The following is a 21,910-nucleotide window of genomic DNA, read 5'->3' as shown; positions in this document are numbered from 1 at the left end:
GGAACACTTGGCCTCCCTTTCCAGATGGCTACTGTTGATGTCGTCTCTCATCTCATTCAATGGCAGCCTTGCCCTTTGGCTGTTCCAAACAAAAGCATTGCAGTCATTTTAAATTCTTTTTCTTTTATATTCCACATCCGTGGAGACATCCCCAATGCCACCATTCCTTGATTTGTAAAGGGCTACATTCCCTAGAAACCGTCACCGAGTTGGAAATCAAAATTACATTGTGCATGGCTTTTACAGGAGAGACAACTCTCAAATCACCCTAGATCGGCTACCCACAACAGATCAGAGGAGTAATCACACTCAAGTCTAGTTTCCTGCAGCAGTGACTCTGCTGAGGTTACTAATGGGAGCATGGGGGACTCAAAACTAGCTGCGTCACTGAGAAGCCAACCCCAACATCTGTGACAATTGAGATGCAAGCTACCATCTCTGATGTCCTAATGCACAGTCCACAGGCAGCTCCACCAGAGAGTCTCATTGCTCCAGAAATTGTTATTGCTTGTATAAACTTGGGAAAGGGCCTTGTGAATCTTGTCATTTTCTGAGCATCCTGGGGCTTTTAAGTTTTATGAGCTTCCTGAGCCTTATGAATCTCCCTCTTCTCTCCAGGAGAGAATGATCTTATTGGGAAGAAATAGTTACACCACAGCACTCACTGCACCTAACAACAAGTTTAGGCTAACCTAACTTAAATGTGCTCACAAAGTAGTCTACAGTCGGGAAGAATTACTTAATGTAGGGCCCAGTTTATAATAATATATCAAATATCTCATATAACTTAAAAACAGCTTTGTCCCAAACCATACATCACGCATACATATACACACGTAGGAGAATCAGTGCCCTTATCTGGATTCCACAGGCACGCGCGCGCGCACACACACACACACACACACACACACACACACAAGTGATATAATAACTGTGGATGATGGGCTGGGGTCTCTGTATGTTTATAATGTGGCTCATTGGTGCTACAGGATACGAATCGCTTTTTGAACATGGTGGAATTGAAGAAGCAAGGTCAAAGCATCGTAACAATGACTGTTTTCTGTATAGACTCAGACCACTCTGTCATTGGAGCCTGACCTCACAAGAGTGGCTTTAGGATAGGACCTTGTGCTTTTGCTGGCCCACACCTTCTATTTGCAGTGACACGGTCAGCACACAAGTCAGCGTGTCATTGTTTGGTTGTCATCTGCCCTTTCATTCCCCTGCTCACTGGGGAGTAGAAGCTCAGGGCCCTCCCCCTTGACTATGATTCTTCCAAGTCAGACCCTTTGCTCCAATTGTCTCTTCTCTAATGCTTCCCCAGCTATTCTTCAGCTTATTCTCCTGTACCTGCAACTCAGGGAAGCCTTTGCTGACCACAGCCACACCTCCTACACTGGCGACTACCTCCGCTTTTCCTACTTAGTTTCTCCCATTGGGCTCACTGTCTTTTATATATCCTGTTATTTGTTTATCGTGTCTAGACTCCGAATCCCTCCAGTAAGGAGTAGGTTCCTTGAGGACAAGAAACTTTACTTTACTCATGGGAACCTAGAAGAGCAACTCTATGGCACATGCGCGATACCTGTTTAATTAGTTAACAACGCTAGCCTATAAGACCAAGGTAGGAGAGAGAAAAATGCATTAGACAGTTGAATGAAGATGAAACGTTCTTTCAACTTATTAGTTTAGTAGATCAAATTTGACATCATAAAAGCAAAGAGGGATTATGAATCTCCACAGCAGAAATCTAACTCTACAGACATGGTGAGAAATCTAACTCTACAGACATGGTGAGAAATCTAACTCTACAGACATGGTGAGACAGAATGTACCTCAGGGAAATCTCGATGGTATATGTGACTCTAACTTAAGGATTAAACAGCAAAGGCATGCTTTTGATTGAAAGACTAACAGTCTCCTTAATAGAATGGAGACTAAGCAAAACATGGGAGATACTAGGCTTAAATTTAACCCATAGTACAAACAGTGGAGGAGAATTGGACTGGTACTTCTAGCTCATGCCTACAGAGATTGGAACAACATGGGCCCAATTACTAAGGGTAAGAAATTACTAAGGGCAGAAATAGGTAGCATTTGACCTATCTTCCTTTCTTCCTTTCTTCCTTTCTTCCTTTCTTCCTTTCTTTCTTTCTTCCTTTCTTCCTTCCTTTCTTTCTTTCTTTCTTCCTTTCTTTCTTTCTTTCTTCTTTTCTTTCTTTCTTTCTTTCTTTCTTTCTTTCTTCCTTTCTTCCTTTCTTCCTTTCTTCCTTTCTTTCTTTCTTTCTTTCTTTCTTTCTTTCTTTCTTTCTTTCTTTCTTTCTTTCTTTCTTTCCATCCTGATCACAGCCCCCCCTCCAGTCCCACCTTTACAAATCCCTCCCTCCATTACCCACTCTCCTTCTGAGAGAAGGAGAAGCCTACCATGGATACCAATCTACCATGAGACTTCCAGTTTCAGCTGAACCAAGAGCACCCTCACACTGAGGCCAAACCAGTCAGTCCAGTTAAGGGAAGGGGATCCAATGGCAGGCAACAGAGTCAGAGACAACACCCTCCCCCTGCTCCAATTGTCAGGGGACCTACATGAACATCAAGCTGCATGCCTGCTATCGGCCTAGGTCTAGCTCCTGCATGCTACTAAGTATATTCTTAATAAACACACAGTGTTAACCTTCACATTAAAAAGCCCAAAGTATGCAGTTGGCCATTCTTTATAGCAAAGAAAACTCAAGCACAATCTGACTTGTTTCTTTAGATCTCTGTTCTGTGCAACAAGAAATGTTCTAGATTACTTTAGTTGGGAGAGGTAAGACCAAAGAGAAGAAGGCAAATTTGAGATATGGATAAGGAAGATTCATAAGTAGTGGGAGTTACAGAAGCACAGTACAGGGTCTCATACGAAACAGGAACTTGGTAGTAAGTATTTGGTAGGGACATTGGAGGGGGAGCCAGACCACAGTGGTCATCCCATCCCAAGGAAAGTGGGAGGGAAGGAAGGAAGGAAGGAAGGAAGGAAGGAAGGAAGGAAGGAAAATAACGGGTTGGAAGAATTTTACACAGCTGTACTATTACCATGAAACTTTGGAAAGATCATTGCTGAATCTTTGATTGGAAGTTCCTATCGGAGGAACCCGTGTTTTGCAGGGAGGGGCTGACTATTCAGTGATCAGCTGGAATCCAGAAGGAGGCAAGCCTCCGTGAGAGATGCACTGTCATTGCCAACACGTGGTCTCCAGTAGGCTTTGTGCATACTGATCTCCACAGTCCCAGAGGACACTGATGCTAAGGTGTATGGTAAAATTTCTCGCCCTTCTCCCTCTTGTGAGAAAACTGGGAGCATCTGTAGAATGCATACTCTGCTCCCCCCGCCCCACCCACCACCGCCGCCTGGCACAGGCTGAGGTTAGTAGGTGCTATATTCCAATGAAGTGTGGGCAAGTCAATGCCTTCCCCCTCCTGTGACCTGTTAGCTATGATTCTGTAATTCTGGGTCTTGGAAGGAATCTAATACCTTAAGTTGAGGATAGTAAATGTCACTCAGCCATGGTCCCCAGAGAAACCCTTGTAAAGTGGAGTTCGAGTGAGGAAACGACCTTCATCACTGCACAAGCACCAGGAAAGCAGCCCCTGAGCTGGGCACAGACGGAGCCTCATCCATTACCTGCCTCTTCCCTCAGGAAGACAGCCTCATTTATTATTTCCAGACTGTTTTCATTTTACTTACATGGTGTGGAAAAAAAACCCGTTGAATTGGGAAATAAATATTATTTCCAAACAGAAATTTCATAATCGTCTTTGCTGATCTAGGAATTATTACCCTCTTCCCAAACGTTTGCTTTGTGTATCATTTCTTCGTTTGTGCTTATGAGTTCCTCATAGCAAATGTTCTCATTTGGAGATTTCTGACGGGGCCTCCGTTATGGCTCTGTGTTCTTGTCTTCATGAGGGATGCTACCTCCTTGCTTTTGGAAGTACATTAAAACCGTACACGCAGTACCAGAAAGGAATATTTGCTGGAATGTTCCTCTCTATGGCACGGTTACTTTGCACTGATTAGTTCTACTCTTGATACTCTCTTACCCGTCGCAGCTCAACCCAATAACCCATAAGTGCAGCATCTCTCTCTCCCTCCTGTTCTTCTAGTTCTCTCTGATTTTAGACTGCGTTTTAGAAAAAAAGTAAGTGTGTGTGTGTGCGTGTGTGTGCGTGTGTGTGCGTGTGTGTGTGTGTGTGTGTGTGTGTGTGTGTGTTTGCTACAGTACACAGGTGAAAGCCAAAGTCCAAATCCATGGGAGTCAGTTCCCTTGTTCTATTTTTATGCCAGTTTCAGGGTTTGGATTCAAGTGGCCAGACTTTCACAGCAAGCACCTTTACCTGCTGAACCATCTACCAGCCATTCTATGAATTTTTTTCTCTTGCACCACGAATATACCACATCTATCTCAGCCCTGCCCACATGTGTGTCCTCTGCTAAATTATTACCTTCTGCCTCCTCTGTCATCTCAACTCCATTCAGCCTACAAAACCCAGTGAGAGTTATGCAGACCCAGTTCGGCTATTGAGAAAGCACAGAAGTCTCTCCTGGTTTATCTCTGAAAATCTTATATCGAACATCTCTTCAGCTAGTCTGTCTCTTCCTCTCTCCACAGCCCCCTCCACTGTTCCTATCATGCACCAGGTCAGTGCCACCATGAGGAGCATCACCTTGTCATGGCCTCAGCCGGAGCAGCCCAATGGCATCATCCTGGACTATGAGATCCGGTACTATGAGAAGGTGAGCCCACTGTGACCTCAGGCTTCTGAGGCCAGGCCAACACTGTTCAATGAGTGTGGCCAGTGGAGGACACAAGGAGATGGGCTGGAGGAAGCCAACAAGGAGAAAGAATTGGATATTGGAGGCCAGGGGCTCTCTGGGGAGAAAGCCAGGTCTGCCCGTCCTAGGCTCCCTCTGCAATGATTTGGGTTAGAGCCTTCAGATTCATCACCTGATGGTCTGGAAAGTTCGATGGACTGGACTGTTCAAACCACTCCCCTTCCTACAGCCATGCAAGTGCTGTCTCAAGGAGGACACAATGAAACCTCCTGATGCCCGTGAGCCTCCAGCGGATTTTAGAGTCTTATAAATGAGTGGTTCTCAAAGTTTTTGATCCTATGCCTCCAACTCAAGCTGATTTATTTATAAATATATGCATGTGTCATGACACCAATGTGGAGGTTGAGGAACATGTAATTGGATGCTTCTAAGGGTGAGATAAAAAAATGAATTGAAATAGAAATCCAAGTGTCGCATTCCCTGAGGAGTCAGCTGCTGCTGCTTAGGGCTATACAGGGCATGTGTTGCCAAGAAAAGAGAAACAGTGTCCTGTGGGGTTTGGTCCCAGACCAGTTCATCATCCAGGGAAACAGGACATCCTCCACAGAGGTGAACTGCAACATTAGCAAAAATCTTTAAAGAGCAGTGTGCTTCCGACACGCTGTTTGGAAAAGCACCATATGCATTTATTTATTTGTTGAAGAGCTTGACCACTCTACTGCTTGGTAGGCTCTATTCTAGGATGTATTAGGGAACAAAAGAGTTCTGCCATCGGGAGTCTTGCTTCCCCAAAGAGGGAGAAAAATTGAACAGTGAACAGTGAAATTATGGAAATGATTAGAATGTTAAAAATAATAGCATAGAAAAAGAAGAGGAGCTGGCAAGATCCTCAGAGGGCAGGGGTGTTTTGTGAGCAAACCTGATAACCTTTGATATCTCAAAACCAAATAAAGGTCAGAAGAAAGAACCAACTGCCACAAGTTTGTTCTCTGATCTCCACATATGCTTAGTGGCACACAAACACCCCCGCATCATATATACACAGAGAGAGGCACACACACCCACACAAAATAAACTCTTAAAAATTGAAAGAAAAACAAAAACAGAACAGATAAATGGATTCATAAAAGCCAGTCAGGGGTAAGCCACAGACTTAAATAAAATGGTCATAGTCAGCCTCTTGGCGAAGATGAGACCTCTTTCAGTATCTGAAGAAAGTAAAGTTATGAAGCCGTTATCTCAGCAAGGAGAGAACGGTAGATCCTGCAAAGCCATGCAGCTGCAGCCATTCCTGCACAGGAGCAGGAAGCAGACGAGAACACCTGGACTGAAGCGAGCAGCAGGGGAACAGTCCATGTGTGAGAGAGCTCATAACCAGGGAAGTCCCCAGGTTGAGTTGTAATGAATCAGGTTTTACTACGAGTAAGGCAGGAAGCCACCACAGGTCTAAGAGCAGACGAGAGACAGGATGTGACTTATATTCTGAACATCATTCAGGCTGTAAATAGCCCTGCTAGATCCATAGTCATCTGTCAGGAAGATAGATATTTGAATTGGAGCATCAACTATGAGCTGTTGAAATTAGCTGGCTCCTATGTCTACAGTGCACACTACAGGTAAAGCTAACAGGATGTCGAAGTTGGATGGGATGTGGATGAGTTTTAGAGAGACCCCCTAGACTGATGTGGGCATCATCAACCGAGGAAGAGGTCTTGATGGGTAATGGATATTGGAGTAGAAGAAGGGAAGCAGTGTAGCTCTGGCTAAAATGCCTGTAGGAAAGCCAGGTCTCTGCGTGGAATAAAAAATCCCATGACCTCAGCCAGCAGATAATTCCTAATTTGGAATTAGGAGAGAGGATGGGTTGAAGATGCCCATGTGTGGGTCGTTGGGATGTACACAGTATAAAATCCTTTGCCTAAGCAAGGTCATCTGCTGGGTGGGTGGGCTGGAGAAAATCACGGATAAAGATCACAGCCCTGGAGAGAGGCCAGATAAATGGCCAAGCAGTAGTGCATTAGAAAGGAAGCTCCAATTTCCAGCACCCTGACAAATTGCCGTGGACCTGTACAGTGGACTTAACCACTGTAGCACACAGCGTGCACACTGGCGAAATGGTAGCAGTTTTACATTCCCGAAAGGAGAGGTGCAGACAGGTCACCAGTCTTGCCTGTGGGGAGAGGCGCCCTTTAGCATCATGGCAGCACCGAGTCATTCACTAGGGTCTACCCAACCCCTTTGACCACACTGGTGATCTTGCAGCATTGTTGAGATTATATATTTCACGTGGGAAGAGCAATTTTCATAAGGTGTGTCAATTTGGAGTCTGGACTTAATAAGACGTAAGCTTCCTTCCATACTCCAGTATCAACAGAGTTAACTGCTCTGGACAAAGGAGCATAGTAAAAAGTAAACGAAAACACTTGCGCAGGTCAATCACACGTGAGAACTCGGCTCTTTTACCCTGCAGTGTTGGCCAGGGGCCGAGTGTTTTGGTGCCATCTGCTCGGCCTCGGCCTCACCTGTGGTGGCCACGGCAGTCACTTCAGTGGGCAGCTGTGACGAGGGGCATGTGCTTGACATGACCTGGCAGCCCAGCCATGTGGCTCGTGCCTGTGTGCCTTGGCTTCCCTTTCCCCAGCTCTCAGCCCAGCTCAGCTCAACCTCTGCCACTGTCTTTGCGTTTCCATTCAAACCTCCTGCCTTGCAGTGCTGTAATTAACCTTAGCTTCTTGGGCTGTGAAGGACGTTAGTCTCCCCTTTCAGGCCGTCCCCTTGCTTCTCATTAATTCATACTAATTATTAACATGCACGTGCACATAGCACTCAGTGCCCGAGGCAGCTTGCACACCTCAGTGGAGCATATTATTGTCCTTCCGAGAGAGGATGGGATGCTTTTCTTGGGAAGACAGAGGATTTCTTTGCCTAGTCACTGGCCACTCTTGAGCATATGAGAGTAGACCTCTCCGTTGCTTTCAAAGTGCTCCGCTGTGAAATCCATTATCTTGCCTTGACCATTTCCAATCTGACTAAAGAAAAAGACATTAGCCATGAGAGCATTTTGAAATAATAACCAAAATGGTAATTCATCATATATTGAATGCCTATTACGTTCCAAATACACACAGATATATTAGTTCTGATCCTTGAAAGAAATACACTCATAAGCCACTTATAATCAGTTATAGATGATGGAACTAAATCACATAAAGGCTAAGATAAGGACAGCCCTGACCACACAGGTCACATACAGGGAGTCACAGAACCAAATTACAGACATTTTTATTATGTTTCAATGCTGGAAATTTCTGGGATTGTATGAAATCATCAGCTCTGCTCAGGGTCCCTGCGTCAGAGTGACTCCTGAAATAAGATACTGGGTTTTAATATTAAATCCAAAGACGCATAAGCAAAATGAACGGTCTTCCTGTCTGCTTCACCAACACAAATGGAATCCAGCCTAGTAGATGTCTTGGATTCAGTCCAAAAGAAACAAAATTTCCCATTCCCCATCCTGTACCACCCCTTCATCTGAACCAAGAGTCATTAGAGCCATAGGCAGTATAACAGGAGATGGGTGTGGCTGTGTGTAATAGCACTTTATTTATAAGGCAAGTGGCTGGCCCTTTGGTAGTCTTGCAACCTCTGGCAGCTCCCCTGTGGGTCTCCTGCCCAACAGGACTCTCAGTTTGTGCTGGGGACACTTTTCGACATCATTTTTTTGTGGATAGAATCAGTGGGACTCTGCTTTCCCCCAACAGCTCGTTAATAGAGAGCTCAGACCAGAGAACTAAGGACGTTCCCAGAGCCTTTGCCACGTTCATCTCCTTCCCCATCTCAATATATCCCCATTCATCATTCTCTCTTGTTTACTGTCTTGTAGCACGTTTCACTCCTGGTGTCCCCACATGTAGGCAAACCATGGGAGGAGCGGCCACATCTGCCCTCAGCTGTCTCAATGATGAAATGTTTACATCTCTCCAGCACTTCATAATAACTGTCTAAGCTCGGGCCAGTTGGTTTAGGTTGGGGTGGGGGGATTTCTACTCTTCAGATTTCAAGATCTCAGAGAAACACTCCCAGACCTTAGCAATATCGTGCTCAGCTGATGGTAAACGGGCAGCTTGATCAGCTCCTTAGCACTGAGTTGTGGCAAGCCCAGGCAGTGAGGGGGTTGGGATCCTGGGGGTGGAGAGATAACGGAAACACAACCACCAGCCTCTGTAGCCGTGCCCTCCGTCTTCACATACTTATAATCAAAGCAGTCGTAAGCAGCCTTGCTCATCGCTCCCGCTCATTTGTCTGGGGTTGATTAATGACTTGGCAAAGAACAAGAACCGATGCCCATTTTAATCACTGAACCGCTTCAAGAGTGTGTGGACTGGAAAGTGATTATGGGCTAACGTTTGGTCCTCACCATCCAAATGCCAATATATCAAAACACTTTTTTTTTTTTTTTTTACCCCAGTAAGATCTGCCAATCAGTGTTTCACTTACCTCAAGCCGTGTGTGATTCCGTCTGATTCCAGACAACCTGGGGGAGTCCAGCAGCTGCCTGCATTTTGTTTACTTCTTATTTGCAACACATGAGGTGATGCTCCTAGTTTCTGGTCCCAGTGTGTCAAAATAGTTATTAATAAGTTCCAGAAGGCATGCATCCCTTCTACAGAGAACAGAGTTCCATCTGCCCAGTCCCTCACTAGGGTGTCAAGGAAAACCTCCCTACTGTCTAAGTAGATGCAGTGGACAGTAAGAAATCCCTTTCCAGGAGGGGAAGGGATTGGGGGATGTTGACCTGGAAACAGGGAAAGGGAATAACAATTGAAATGTAAATAAGAAATACCCAATTTAATAAAGACAGAGAAAAAAAAGAAATCCCTTTCCATGCAACTTCCCCAGGGCTCAATGGACAACCCTTCCATGAGGGTCTTTTTGTAATTTGTCAGTTGGAGTTAGCCTTGAACCCACAACTTCTTGAGCCAAATCTTTTCATTGTTATCCATGTGCCACCTGCACTCTACTCTGTCCCTTGTTTCTTTATTGAGGTCTCTATTGCTGCAGTGAAATACTACAACCAAAGAGCAAGTTGTGGATGAAAGGGTTTATTTGACTTATACTTCCATATCCCTGGCTGTCATCAAAGGAAGTTGGGGCAGGATCACAGACAAGGCAGAAACCTGGAGACAGGAGCTAATGCAGAGGCCATAGAGGGATGCTGCTCACTGACTTGCTCCCTATGGCTTGTATAGTCTGCTTTCTTATAGAACCCACAACTGTCAGCCCAGGGATGGCATCACCCATCAGTCACTAATCAAGAAAGCATCCTACTGGCCTGCCTACAGCCCCAACTGTGGAGGCATTTTCTTCATTGACGCTCCTTCCTCTCAGATGACTCTAGCTTACGTCAAGTTGATGCAAAACTATCCTGTACACTTTGTGTGCTTCTCACCCTCTCTGGGCCTTATTCTGTTCTTGGTCTCTGGTTACCAATGCAGTGTGGCTAATTTCTTCCATCTTTATGACTGTATTTATGCTAGGCTTCCCGATTCCCTCTGAATGGGTCTTGTTTTCCCAAATGTGGGCTTGTTTCCCTGGGATACATCCCCACAGCCCCTCTCCCACCACTAGCTTCCCTCTGCTACATCACAAGCATCTGTGTGTTTTCCAATTCATTACACAAGGTGTTGTCTCTCCAGAAGAAAGAGATCAGCCACACTTTGGACCTACAACCTACAACACAGATCATATATAAATATCACATATATGTCATATATATATAAATATCACATATATGTCATATATATAAATATCACATATATAGCACACACACAAACACACACACACACACACACACACACACACACACACACACACACACACGTATACATACTGATTGAGCGACTAGATGAGAGAATCCAGCAGAGTTATACGTAGTTTCAGAAAGCTGGACTATCTTCTGCTGTGTTTCAGTTTGCTTTTCCACGTTTTCCCTCTGGGATTTGGCAGAGCATGCGAGTTGTGAGTTGTAGAAGTTCCTCAAGTACCCTTTCTCCTTTGTTTCCTTGCCTCTTGAACCACTGTGCCTAGAACTCAAGAGTTTCCCAGATCTGTACAGGAGGTTGGGGATTAATCTCTTTTTAGTGACCCAGCCTCTTTGTTTTCCGTGAAGTCCTCTTGCTTCAGGATTCACTGTGCATAGAGAGGAAGGCACAGACTCTAAGCTTTAGTTCCTGTACACTTGGAGGTAGCTCTGAATCCTTGCAGAGAAAAGATATGTTCACATGGAAATAGAGACCAGGCTGATGTATAGGGTGCTAGGAGTGAGCCGTAAACTGCAAGGACAGCAATAAAGAGCCTATGTGTTGGGAAAGTGAAATAGGACTCCCTAGGGAGGAGGCTCTGGGGGCTGTGAGCTCAAATAACCTGAAGGAAGCAGGATCCCTTCAGTTCTGCGGGACTAGCCTTGAACAAACACTGGTGGATGTAGTTCCCAGAGGAACAGGGAGACTACCCAGGAAATAAGAGAAATAATAAGAACTGATTTTGTTGTGAAGGGTGTGGTTGTCTAACTTAAGAAGTTCAGTGTCCATCTGATGACAGTTTAAAGCAGGGGCCATTTAAGACAAGAACAGTGGCAGTGGACAAACATCGGATGAATGGGAAGCATCATGAAGGGATAGGAGATTACAAAAGTCCAGCCCCCAATCTGATATTAAACAAGGTCAGCAGCAAGAAGATGAAGCGATGTTTTAAAAGTAACCATGGGGAGAAGAGCCACGAAAGAGTAATGAAAAAACATTACTACAAGCCAAGTCTCTGCACATCAGAGATGGGGCAGACAGATGAGACTGGAGAGGACAAGGTGGCAGGTATCAGAGAGAGACACAGGAAGACGGGTTGATTCCTGGAGTTGGTGGAAGGGATAAGGACCCAGGGAGGAGGGACATGCTGGCCCAGGAGTTGATGGTGGGGAGTTGGAACATGGACACCCAGATAAAGCCAAGGGAAGGCAGACAGAGGCAGTCTGCAAAGACCTCAGCCACTTCAGCGGAATGGAGGCAAAGCCCTTCACTGAGCACTGGGAGGAACGTCAAAGGTCCTCTAGAATAGCAATTGTGCCGCATGTGTGGCCAGCAGATCTCAGCAGGGAGAGAGTGCACTGCACCTCAGCAGAAGTAAGGAGAGGCAGAGAAGCAGCCCATGGAGGCCGCAGAGCTTGCCATGTTGAGGTCAGAGATATGATGGGATTTGCAAAGATGATGGCAGATGATGGCAGCTAGGGTTTTTACCTCTGAACTCTGAGGAGGGCTGGCACACAGGCAGAAAATGTCTATGAACTCCCAGTCAGGCTGAGAGCTCAATCATTTCCTCAGATTCCCTTTTCAAAGTGCCGCCACCCTGTGGCCCCAAGTTGGCTCTTCATTCCCTTGGTCCAGGCTCACCGTCTTCATTCAGAGAAAGACGACTCCCACCAAGGGTGTAAGACCAAGAACAGATGGGACTGAGTACCTCCACAGAGCCGCCTGGGGTTACAGTGTGCAGGAGCTGGCTGACGGCCCTTTTCCCTTCTCTTGTCTCTTCTGTAGGAGCACAATGAGTTCAACTCTTCCATGGCCAGGAGCCAGACCAACACGGCACGTATCGATGGGCTACGGCCCGGCATGGTGTATGTGGTCCAGGTACGAGCTCGAACCGTGGCTGGCTATGGCAAGTTCAGTGGCAAGATGTGCTTCCAGACTCTGACAGATGGTAAGGCAGGGGGCAGGGGTATGTGTTGTGTGTGTGTGTGTGTGTGTGTGTGTGTGTGTGTGTGTGTGTGTGTGTGGTGGGGATAATGAGTGTTTTGGGTGAAAATGACACAGGCATAGAATAGGCAATACTGAAAGAAATGCTACAGAAACGTCAGTGATACCGGGGGCTCACTAGAATAGTGGTCTTCCTTCAGAAGGACTTGCCTCCCAGTAGGGACATGTGGACTCTTGTCATGTGCCAAGTCGCTGAAGTCTAGTCTAGTCTAGTCTAGTCTAGTCTAGTCTTGTCTTGTCTGTCTGTCTGCCTGCCTTCCTTCCTGCTTATCTATCTATCTATCTATCTATCTATCTATCTATCTATCTATCTATCTATCTATCTATCTATCTACCTGTCTACCTATCTCTCCCAACATCTGACTGGATTATTTACCTTGGAAGGGCACCCCCCATGGCTATCCACCCTGTGTGAATCTGCATTTGTACAATAGTGAGACTCCCATACGTCTCACAGGTGACTCCTGGTCTCTTTAAGAGGGTCCAGTGCAGTGGCCTGTGCTATCCCCTCCTCACCCATCTTACATCTCTGTGCTTGGGCTCTGGATCTGAGCTTCCCACCAGAGGAGGAAACCAACCAAACAAAAACAGAGGAGACAATGTTCTGGCCATGTACCCAGGATCTCAGAATACTGCAGTAGCTTCAACTGTGAGCTGCTCAGGTATTTTCAGAGAGAGAGGGAGAGAGGAAGAGAGAGAGGGAGAAGGGGAGGGAATGGGGAGGGGGAGGAAGGGAGAGGGAGCGGAGGTTCAGTACCAGAAAACCCATCATTCTGAATAACTTTTCCAACTGTGACAAGATATCTGAGAGAAGCAACAGAAAGAAAGAAGATTTCATTTGGCTCACAGTTTGAGGGGCACATGGTGGGAAGTCATAGAGGCAGGAATCTGAGGCAGCTGCTCAGTTTCCACAGGAAGCACAGAGATAGACCGTGGTACCCAGCCCTTTTCTCCTTTTTATCCAATCCAGGACTCCAGCCCATGGACCGGTGCTACTTAGGGTGTGTCTTCCCCTCTCAATTAGCCCAAGATAGAAACAACCCCATTGATGTGCTCAGAGGCTTGTCTCCTGGGATATTCTAGATCTTTCCTGGTTGCTAGTTTATTCAGGAACTTCTTTGTCCCCTCTTGTAACTTTGTGTTCTAGTCCTTGGGCAACACCTCCATCACTAGTTTAGATGGCCTGACTTCCCTACAGCCTTGGCCTTGTGCAGGAACAGGACCGTCTCACTACTCACACTCTTTCCGCTAGCCAGCCATCTACCAGAGCTTGTGCATTCATGTGTCTTTCTGCCTGTCTGTATTGGCTCATCCGTGAGTGGTTTCCATAAACCTTTCCAAGTGTCAGCCTAGTCTACAACCCATCAACTGAAAGCCCTTCATGTTTTCTTTGCTAGTTAACATATATCCCATGAAGCGTGCTATTTTAGGCTGATGCTCTCAGGCTGGGTGCTTGATAAGACTTAACTTTCTTTTTTTTTCCCTTTTGACACACATATTTTAAAGCAATTTCTACACTAATTAGAAATATTTAAAATTCCAATTATTTTATCTAAAAATTTCTTGTGGAAAAAAAATTATGAGAAGCCAGGGCTGGGTGTTCTCTCATGTGAGGAGAGAGATTAAGGGGAGTAACAGTCACCCCAGATGGTGCCCCCCATCCCCCACTTCGAAGCGACACAGCTGGATGCTTTGCATGAGCTGTCTGGTCCCTAGGAGACTAGAGTGGAGCCTGTGTTGAGTTTGTGCCAGGTGAATTTTCTCTCATGTTTCAGGATTGTTGAGATGGGGATAGAAAGGTGAGGCCGTTCATTGAGATTAATAACACTGCTGGGATGGGAAGAACGCAAGCCATCTGCTTCTCCCTTAAGGGCTCTGCTACCCCGTTTTGCACCTCACTTACCATCTAGATTTATAGGCACTTTGGCATCAGGAGGTACACAGGATTAAAAGCCCCAAACTCCAAATGCTCTGAGCACTAGTCTCTTGGCAATTCCGCTAGACAAATCAAGAAGTAACGAATTTCCCCCAAGAAGGCCATTCTTTTTACATTTGGCAGTTAAGTTTTGCAGACCCAAGAGAGGGGAGATGTACGAGAGTTCTGGTAAGTGGCCAAATTTGAGAGAATTTATCTTAACGACGGGGCTTGTTTATTGGCGATGATGCTCACTGAAGCTGCAGGCTGGTCTCCAGCAGAGTGAGGTGGAGGATTGATCACAGGTAGGGCCATCGAGGCAGGAGGACCTGTGGGGTCCTTGTAGGTGAGTGGCTATCTTGGGCATGGATCCCTGGCTACACTTAGGTACTATGTGTTAACCATTGACTTAGGGTCTTTCTATCATCATCATCACCGCCACCACCACCATCATCATCATTACTTTTGGATTCTATGTTCTGTGAAGACTTGGTTTATAAAGACTTTGTCAAAGACTCTTCATTGTGGTTTCCTGTATTTTATTTCCTGCCAACGTTCCCTTCTAAATATATTAAAAAAAAATACTCCCTGGTGGAGCTAGAGAGTTGGCTCTGTATTAAGAATACTGTTCTTCCCGAGCTCAGTTTCCAGGATTCACTTGCAATCACTATAACTCCAGTTCCAGGAGATCCAGCATCCTCTCTGGATGGGCACCTGCACTTGCATTGCACAAACCCGTGTTTGGGAACACACCAATACACATATGAAGATTAACAAACAAAACCGTCAGCTGACAGAAACCAAATCTCCACCTTCAGTCTATTTAGTTGCCTTGTCTAGTCTACAGAATGGGGTTTTAAGAGCCGACAGCAGTCTGGGTGGATAGCTGAGCTGTAAGGTGCTTGCCATACAAGCATGAAGGACCAAGTTCCAGTATCACAGCCTACGTTTAAAAGAAATGGCAAGGTTTGTAATCCCAGTGCTGGGGAGATAGAAATGGGTGCATCCCCAAAGCTAGGTGGCTAGCCAATTTAGCCGAATTAGTGAGTCCTAGGTCTCAGTGAGAGATCTTGTCTCCAAAGACTTTACAGTCAGTAAAGTCTTTGCTGTCCACATGTGGGGGCCTGAGTTCAGATTTCTAGCGATAAGCCAGTTAGAGCAGTTTGTGTCTGTGATCCCAGTGTTAGGGAGACAAAAACGGGTAGATCTTAGAACTTGATGTTCAGCACAAACTTACACACCACTCTCTCTCTCTCTCTCTCTCTCTCTCTCTCTCTCTCTCTCTCTCTCTCTCTCTCTCTCTCTCTCTCTCTCTCTCTCTCTCTCTCTCTCGGAAATAATATCCAAAGTTGTATTCTGGTCTCAACTCTCATGCTCCTACACACTACACACTAAGAGCCAATAGCTTTGTTCCTAGAATCTGCTTTGCTCTTTTTGCCCAAATAGACGAAAGCTGTTAAGTATTGGTGAAACACACAGACACCCCAATCTTCACCAGTAGATTTGAGGAGGGGTTCGGAGATAGCAGTGCTTAACATCTGTGCTCAGGAGATCCTGGCAGGGTTTATAGGGGGGACCTTATTGTGGTGGTCTCTGTCATTGGGGTTGCCAGGTGAAATACAGGGAGATCCATTTAATTTGAATTCCGGATATAAATCATGTTTAAGGATAAATACCTCTTATGCAATATTCGATGCACATGAATTCTAAAATATCATTCATGATTTATCTGAAGTGCAGGTTGTGCTTTTGTTTGCTATATCTGAGAACCGTAATCACAATAAAATATAACCAGTTTGACCTGTGTATCTGGGTCTGGAGCTGTAGAGAATGACTTCTTAGCACCCTCCAGGGATGAACGCACTGCCCCCACAAAAGGGTTAGCAAGCTGAGCTGTGTGGCTGGTGTGCGTTCAAGAAAAGAGCGGTAGCATTTGGGTACATCTGTGATGCAGGTGAAATGCTATGAATGATTTGCGTGCTTTGACCTTTCATCAACGGGCAAGAGGGCTGAGAATCCTAGGGGTGAAATAATTCCTCCAATGTCACAAACAGTACACAGGCAACCACAGAGTTCGCAGCACCTCTGTCCACCACGGTGACCCTTGGGTGTTCTGCCCGACCCGTAACGCAGCATGGCTTTAACACTTGGCATACACCTCAGTCCTTTACTTGTCAAGGGGGAGCTCAGGATGCTTGGCGATCCCTCTTCATCCTCCATAGCTCCTGCTGCAGAGCTGGCTGACTACAGATAAACTGTAGAAATCTGCTCAATGAATCCGTTGACAAGCCGCAATTCAACAGCTTAAGCTGTTTCAGCAATGGCTTTCATTTCCCCTCCAGTGGACTTACCCTTAACACGTCAGACAGGACTTAGAAAAACCTTCAGCGCCAGCCAGGTCGGTGGGGGTTCGGAGTCACCTTCTCTTAGGAGACAGTCGTCATCACCCCCAAGTTCCCAGAGTTGCCCCTGATGTTCTGTTTCTATTACTGTTTCCCACTCTGAAGCACCGGAAGCCGGTCCACACGTACGCGTGTATCTGATGTCCTTGGTGTCATGCATGGAGTCCAGCTAGGCCCCCTGGGACACACGGGGAGGATTCTAATGCTTTCCTTTCTCTCCTAGATGATTACAAGTCGGAGCTGAGAGAGCAGCTACCCCTGATCGCTGGCTCTGCAGCAGCTGGGGTTGTATTTGTTGTGTCTCTGGTGGCCATCTCCATTGTCTGCAGCAGGTAGGTCCTCTACTCTGTTTTCCCCAACTCCAGGAAGCCCCTCACTTTGTACCGTTATCCCGTGCTGGCCCTTCCCACACTGGGCAGCCTGGGCAAGTCCTTTAACCAGCAACCTAGAAATCTCAAGATTATTGATTTTTCTCTGTGCCTAGGATAAAAACTTGCTATGGGAACTGGGCAAGACTATAAGTAAACAGCCTCCGTCCACAATCCTCATTTCAGCCAAGACTTTTAGCCCCTCATGCACGAGGACTTTTCAGAGTGACAGTTACAAAATTGCATTTGACCCATTGGAGCATCACGGCTGTGCACAGGCAGTCTTCTGCTCAGAGAGCTCAGGCCCTGGGCAGCCGGCAAAAGGCGGGCGGGCAGAAGAAGGGTGAGGAAGAGGCAGGGGAAACTTAGCTCTGCACACCGACTGGCCTGAAGGCCTTGTGAATTTTTAATACTGTTTGCTGCTGCCTTGGGTGGTTAGCCCAGATATTGCCGGCAAAGCCCTGTTGTTGGTTCCCACTGAGCAGTCCTGCTGTTCACTTCTGCAGATGGGGCGGGGGTGGGGGGGTCAGTCCTCATCACCACTGCCCTCTTGGGAGATGCCCACAGCCTTTCCTGGTACCTGTAAGTCTTTGCCTTGAGAGCTAAACTCCCTGCCCAAGGGAATGTGTGTTGGTCAAGCAGAGGGTAAGGCAAGGCAGAAATGAAACCTTCAAGTGGGAGTCTCCCAGTTCTCAGTCCCAGGTTACATCCAGGGTGAGTTCTATGTCTGGGCATGAAGCCTCCATATGTCCCTGCTAAGGAAGTCCCTCTTCTCTGTGTCTGCAGGAAACGAGCTTACAGCAAAGAGGCTGTGTACAGTGATAAACTCCAGCATTACAGCACAGGCCGAGGTGAGTAGAAAACACACCCCACTGTGTGACCTGGGTCCTTAGAGCCAGATAGTGAGGGGTCAAACGTAACAGCAAATGTCTGACAAGCCCTCGGTACCCAAGTGGTCCCTCTCTCTGCAAGTCCCTGGAGACCACAGGCTGTCCACTGCATGCCCTTTGTGGGCGTCACTGGACCCCTGGTGGGAGATTACCTTCTGTACTGATAAGCCATATTCGAGACAGGGGAAGACAGGGTTTAGCAAGTCAATGAATCCTGAAATCGCTCTCGGTGGGGAAAGATGGAGAGTTCTCTATTAACATCTTCTACCTTATCTTATCCAATTGAGCGGCTGGGGAATGTGTTAACCAAATTCACAGATAAGCTATAGAACACGAATGCAGGGAATTAAGGAGATAACAGAGCCCAGAAGGCTGAAGTGCCGGGGAATCTCCCAAGCGTTTTCTTTCAAACAGTACCTTGAAAAGTTTTTCTCATTCATTATCTTAACTCTGCCTCGCTTAAGCCTATGTATAAATATTTTTGTATATCAAGTTTCCCTTACCAAAACACATATAATTCTATATCAGAATTATGGCTCCTTCCTCTGAATGATTCCAGCACTGCAGTCCAAAACCAGTTCCCTGGAGGGATAGGTGGACCACTTCCCTGCTTCACTTCCCTGCTTCCAGAAGATACTGTTTCTAAATGACTCTTTTTGAAGTCCACGCATGACCCAAGAAATCTGTCCCAGCCTCCTGGGCTGTCCCCTTTAAGCCACACCACACCTCAGTCCTCTGCTTGTGTCCTAAGCCACTTTTGTCCTGAGCAGACACCACACACGTGCATACCATGAAGCATGGACTCGTGTTTACTGGGTTTGTTCTCTAAGTAAAAATGGCTTCCAAGACTAAAATTCACACGGACAAGCCTGCTTTCTTTCTCTGAGGTCACCTGACACAGAAAGCGAGGCAATCGTGCTGTGAAGGAATACCGTGTTCTAACATGGATGGTCCGAACTTGGGCTGCTCAGAGGTCACACCACAGACTTGGCTTTTCAACCAAGATTAAGAGATACCTGAAGCGTTATATACAATCAAACCTTTGGCACTAGGATGTGTACAGCGTAGATATTGCAAGAAGCAGCCACCGGATGTCATCAGGACTTCCCAGGGCCCACTCTTGAAGCCATAGTTTGGTATCTGACTTTTCGATGATGTGTACTGCCCTTGTGCCTCAGAATTGCCTCAAATCCCATGCTCGGCTTCCCTCCTCCATCTTGGACTTCTGGCATTGTCTCCTCATCTGCTCCAGGCAGATCCTCGCTGTGATAAGCCACTAGATGTCCATTTCAGATCCGGTGCCTGAACTCTGTAGGATAAAACATTTATCGGTGGTCATATTGGACCAATAGAAGACTTGGACCACAGGTGTACATATGTTTGGGTTCAAAACATGCAATCCTGTTTTGAAGTCTAGAGATTTCTGACAGTGACCCAGGGTGAGTCAGCCATGAATTCTCTTTCTCAAGGTGTGCCAACCCTCGGGTAGGGCACAGGACCTCCAGGCATCCCGGGTAGACTGGCAATGCTTTTTTTGTTAGCATCAGCCTGACACTTGGCTGTCCTTCTGTTGAATGGTGGCTCTGCCAAGTTACACACACACACACACACACACACACACACACACACCTGAGTCCTCTAAGCTCACACTCACATGCACTGAGTTTCATCTGTGCATTTTTGAAGCCATTGCTACTGGAGGATCATGATCAAAGGGCCATGCAGCTAGAGGAAAGCCTAGCTCACCAAAAGCAGAAGAAACAACTCTGGTGAAGGAGGAGCCTGGCTGGGAAGAGAGGCAGATAGGTAGAGGTGGGAGGAATGGCTACAGAAGGTTTCCTTTGTGTCTATACAGGAAACCTTAGTCTAGTAGCTTGCCTTGACTCAAGGAGACAACTGCTAGTCCAGGAAGGACAGTGTCTTCCGTCAGTGGAGACAGTGCCTCCCTTGGCTTCTCAGGGGAATACTACAAAAGAGTCTTTTGGTGGGTCTTGTCTTCCAGACTCTCCCTTTTAAAGTGATGCAGAGGCAAAAAGAGACAGAAAGGAAGCTTTTGCAACAGTCTCATCTTCCCTCAGGAGTCAAAGGATGGCAGATTTGGTTACTGAAAACAAAACATCCTTTTACATTGGGGCACTGGGTCTATTTCGTCTCTGACCCTAGATCGGTGGTTCTCAACCTTGGATGCCGTGACTCTTTCAGACAGTGCCTCGTGTTGTGGCGACCTCCCACCCATAAAATTATTTCTGTTGCTACTTCATAGCTGTAAATTTGCTGCTGTTATGAATTGTAATGTAAACATATGATGTGCAGGATACCTGATATGGGACCCCCCCACACACAAAGGGGTTGAAACACACAAGTTGAGAACCACTGCGTGAGAAATTAGTGATCAGAGATGGAAAGGGGAATTTGGATTGGTGGCAAGACACTTGCTGGAGGATAGTCTGGCAGGAGACTGTGCTGCGTGTGTTGTCAGTCAGTCTGATGAAGAGTTATTGAGCCAGGGATTCACGTTCAAGGGTAGGTAGAAAGGAGCACAGGCTTCTCATACTCAGGAATGGGTCGACAGCATTGTCATGGTTCTTGGTCCAATTCTCATAAATTGTTGGCTGATTACAGATGACTTGGGCAGTTTGATCCACGTAGAGCACAGAGGCTTAGGAATCTAACTTCAGGATGTAGTGTAGGTGTCAGGGGTTGGATTAAAAGAGAATAGTTATGCACAGAGGAGAAGAGTTTGCATTTTTGGGAAATGCAAACAGGTCTCCCGGGAACTTGAGTCATTCCTAATTTCTGAGCTGGGTGAGGGCCAAAAGGATGGAGATAAAGGGGGTTTGGGGCTTGTGAATGGATTAAGGGCTTTAGGGGGTCAGCTCTAAGAAAACTACCTCTAAGTAGAAGATATGGAGTCTCTGATTTCATGTTTTGAAAAAGCATAAATGAGGCATGGACCTGTATTTGTCAGGGTTCTCCAGAGGAACAGAACCAGTGGGATGAATAATCACACATAGGCACACACACACACACACACACACGCACACATGCGCACACACACACACGCACACACACACACGCACACACGCACACACACATAAATGTGCACACACAGAGATACAAACATACATACAGAGACACACACTCTTACACAGACAGACAGACAGACAGACAGATGACAACAGAATCATACCTGGAAGCCAAGAACCCGGTAACTACTCTGTCCTGAGGCTGGAACCCTTAGCAGTCTCAATCTGGCACCAGAAGCTCTGAAGGAGAATTGTTGGTCCCTCATCCCAAAGAAAACCTGGGCACATTGGTTCTTCCATTAGCATAGGAATCAGCAGTAGCAGCCATGGGGCAGATTAACTCAATGGCAAGAGGGAAGCCAGGCAAGCAAAAGGCAGGTGAGATACATTTTCTCTGCTACACCTCCCCCTTTTTTAAAATCTGCGCAAATACCAAAATGTAACACCCATCCCCCATATCAATCAAAGAAACCAGGATGCTGTCCAAGTGAGGCTCCTTGGTCAGGCGATTCTGATATGTTGCAAGTAGACACTAAAACTAACTATAATACTTCAGAGTAGAAAACACCCTAATCTTCTGACAAAGCAAAGGGGCAGAGAGAGGGCGTAGGCAAGAAGCCAGCCCCAGAGAGATGGCCCGAAGACACTGTGAATCACATGGGTTTGGGAATATGAAACTTGAATTCTG

The 21,910-nt window shown here is 46.3% G+C and overlaps 1 protein-coding gene across 1 annotated transcript in view; it reads left to right on the top strand.

The window, feature by feature from the left end:
- The window catches only part of Ephb1 (EPH receptor B1), a 433,582-nt gene that overhangs the window by 340,975 nt on the left and 70,697 nt on the right, over positions 1 to 21,910 (top strand). Inside the window, exons 6-9 of the mRNA XM_032910279.1 lie at positions 4,653 to 4,777; positions 12,403 to 12,565; positions 17,162 to 17,270; positions 18,093 to 18,157. Of these exons, the coding sequence (XP_032766170.1) occupies positions 4,653 to 4,777; positions 12,403 to 12,565; positions 17,162 to 17,270; positions 18,093 to 18,157 (462 nt within the window). The remainder of the gene's footprint in view (positions 1 to 4,652; positions 4,778 to 12,402; positions 12,566 to 17,161; positions 17,271 to 18,092; positions 18,158 to 21,910) is intronic.

The sequence above is a fragment of the Rattus rattus genome, chromosome 8, assembly GCF_011064425.1.
Source record: "Rattus rattus isolate New Zealand chromosome 8, Rrattus_CSIRO_v1, whole genome shotgun sequence".
In the NCBI taxonomy this organism is placed as follows: Eukaryota; Metazoa; Chordata; class Mammalia; order Rodentia; family Muridae; genus Rattus; species Rattus rattus.
This window is presented reverse-complemented; position numbering and strand designations above follow the sequence as displayed.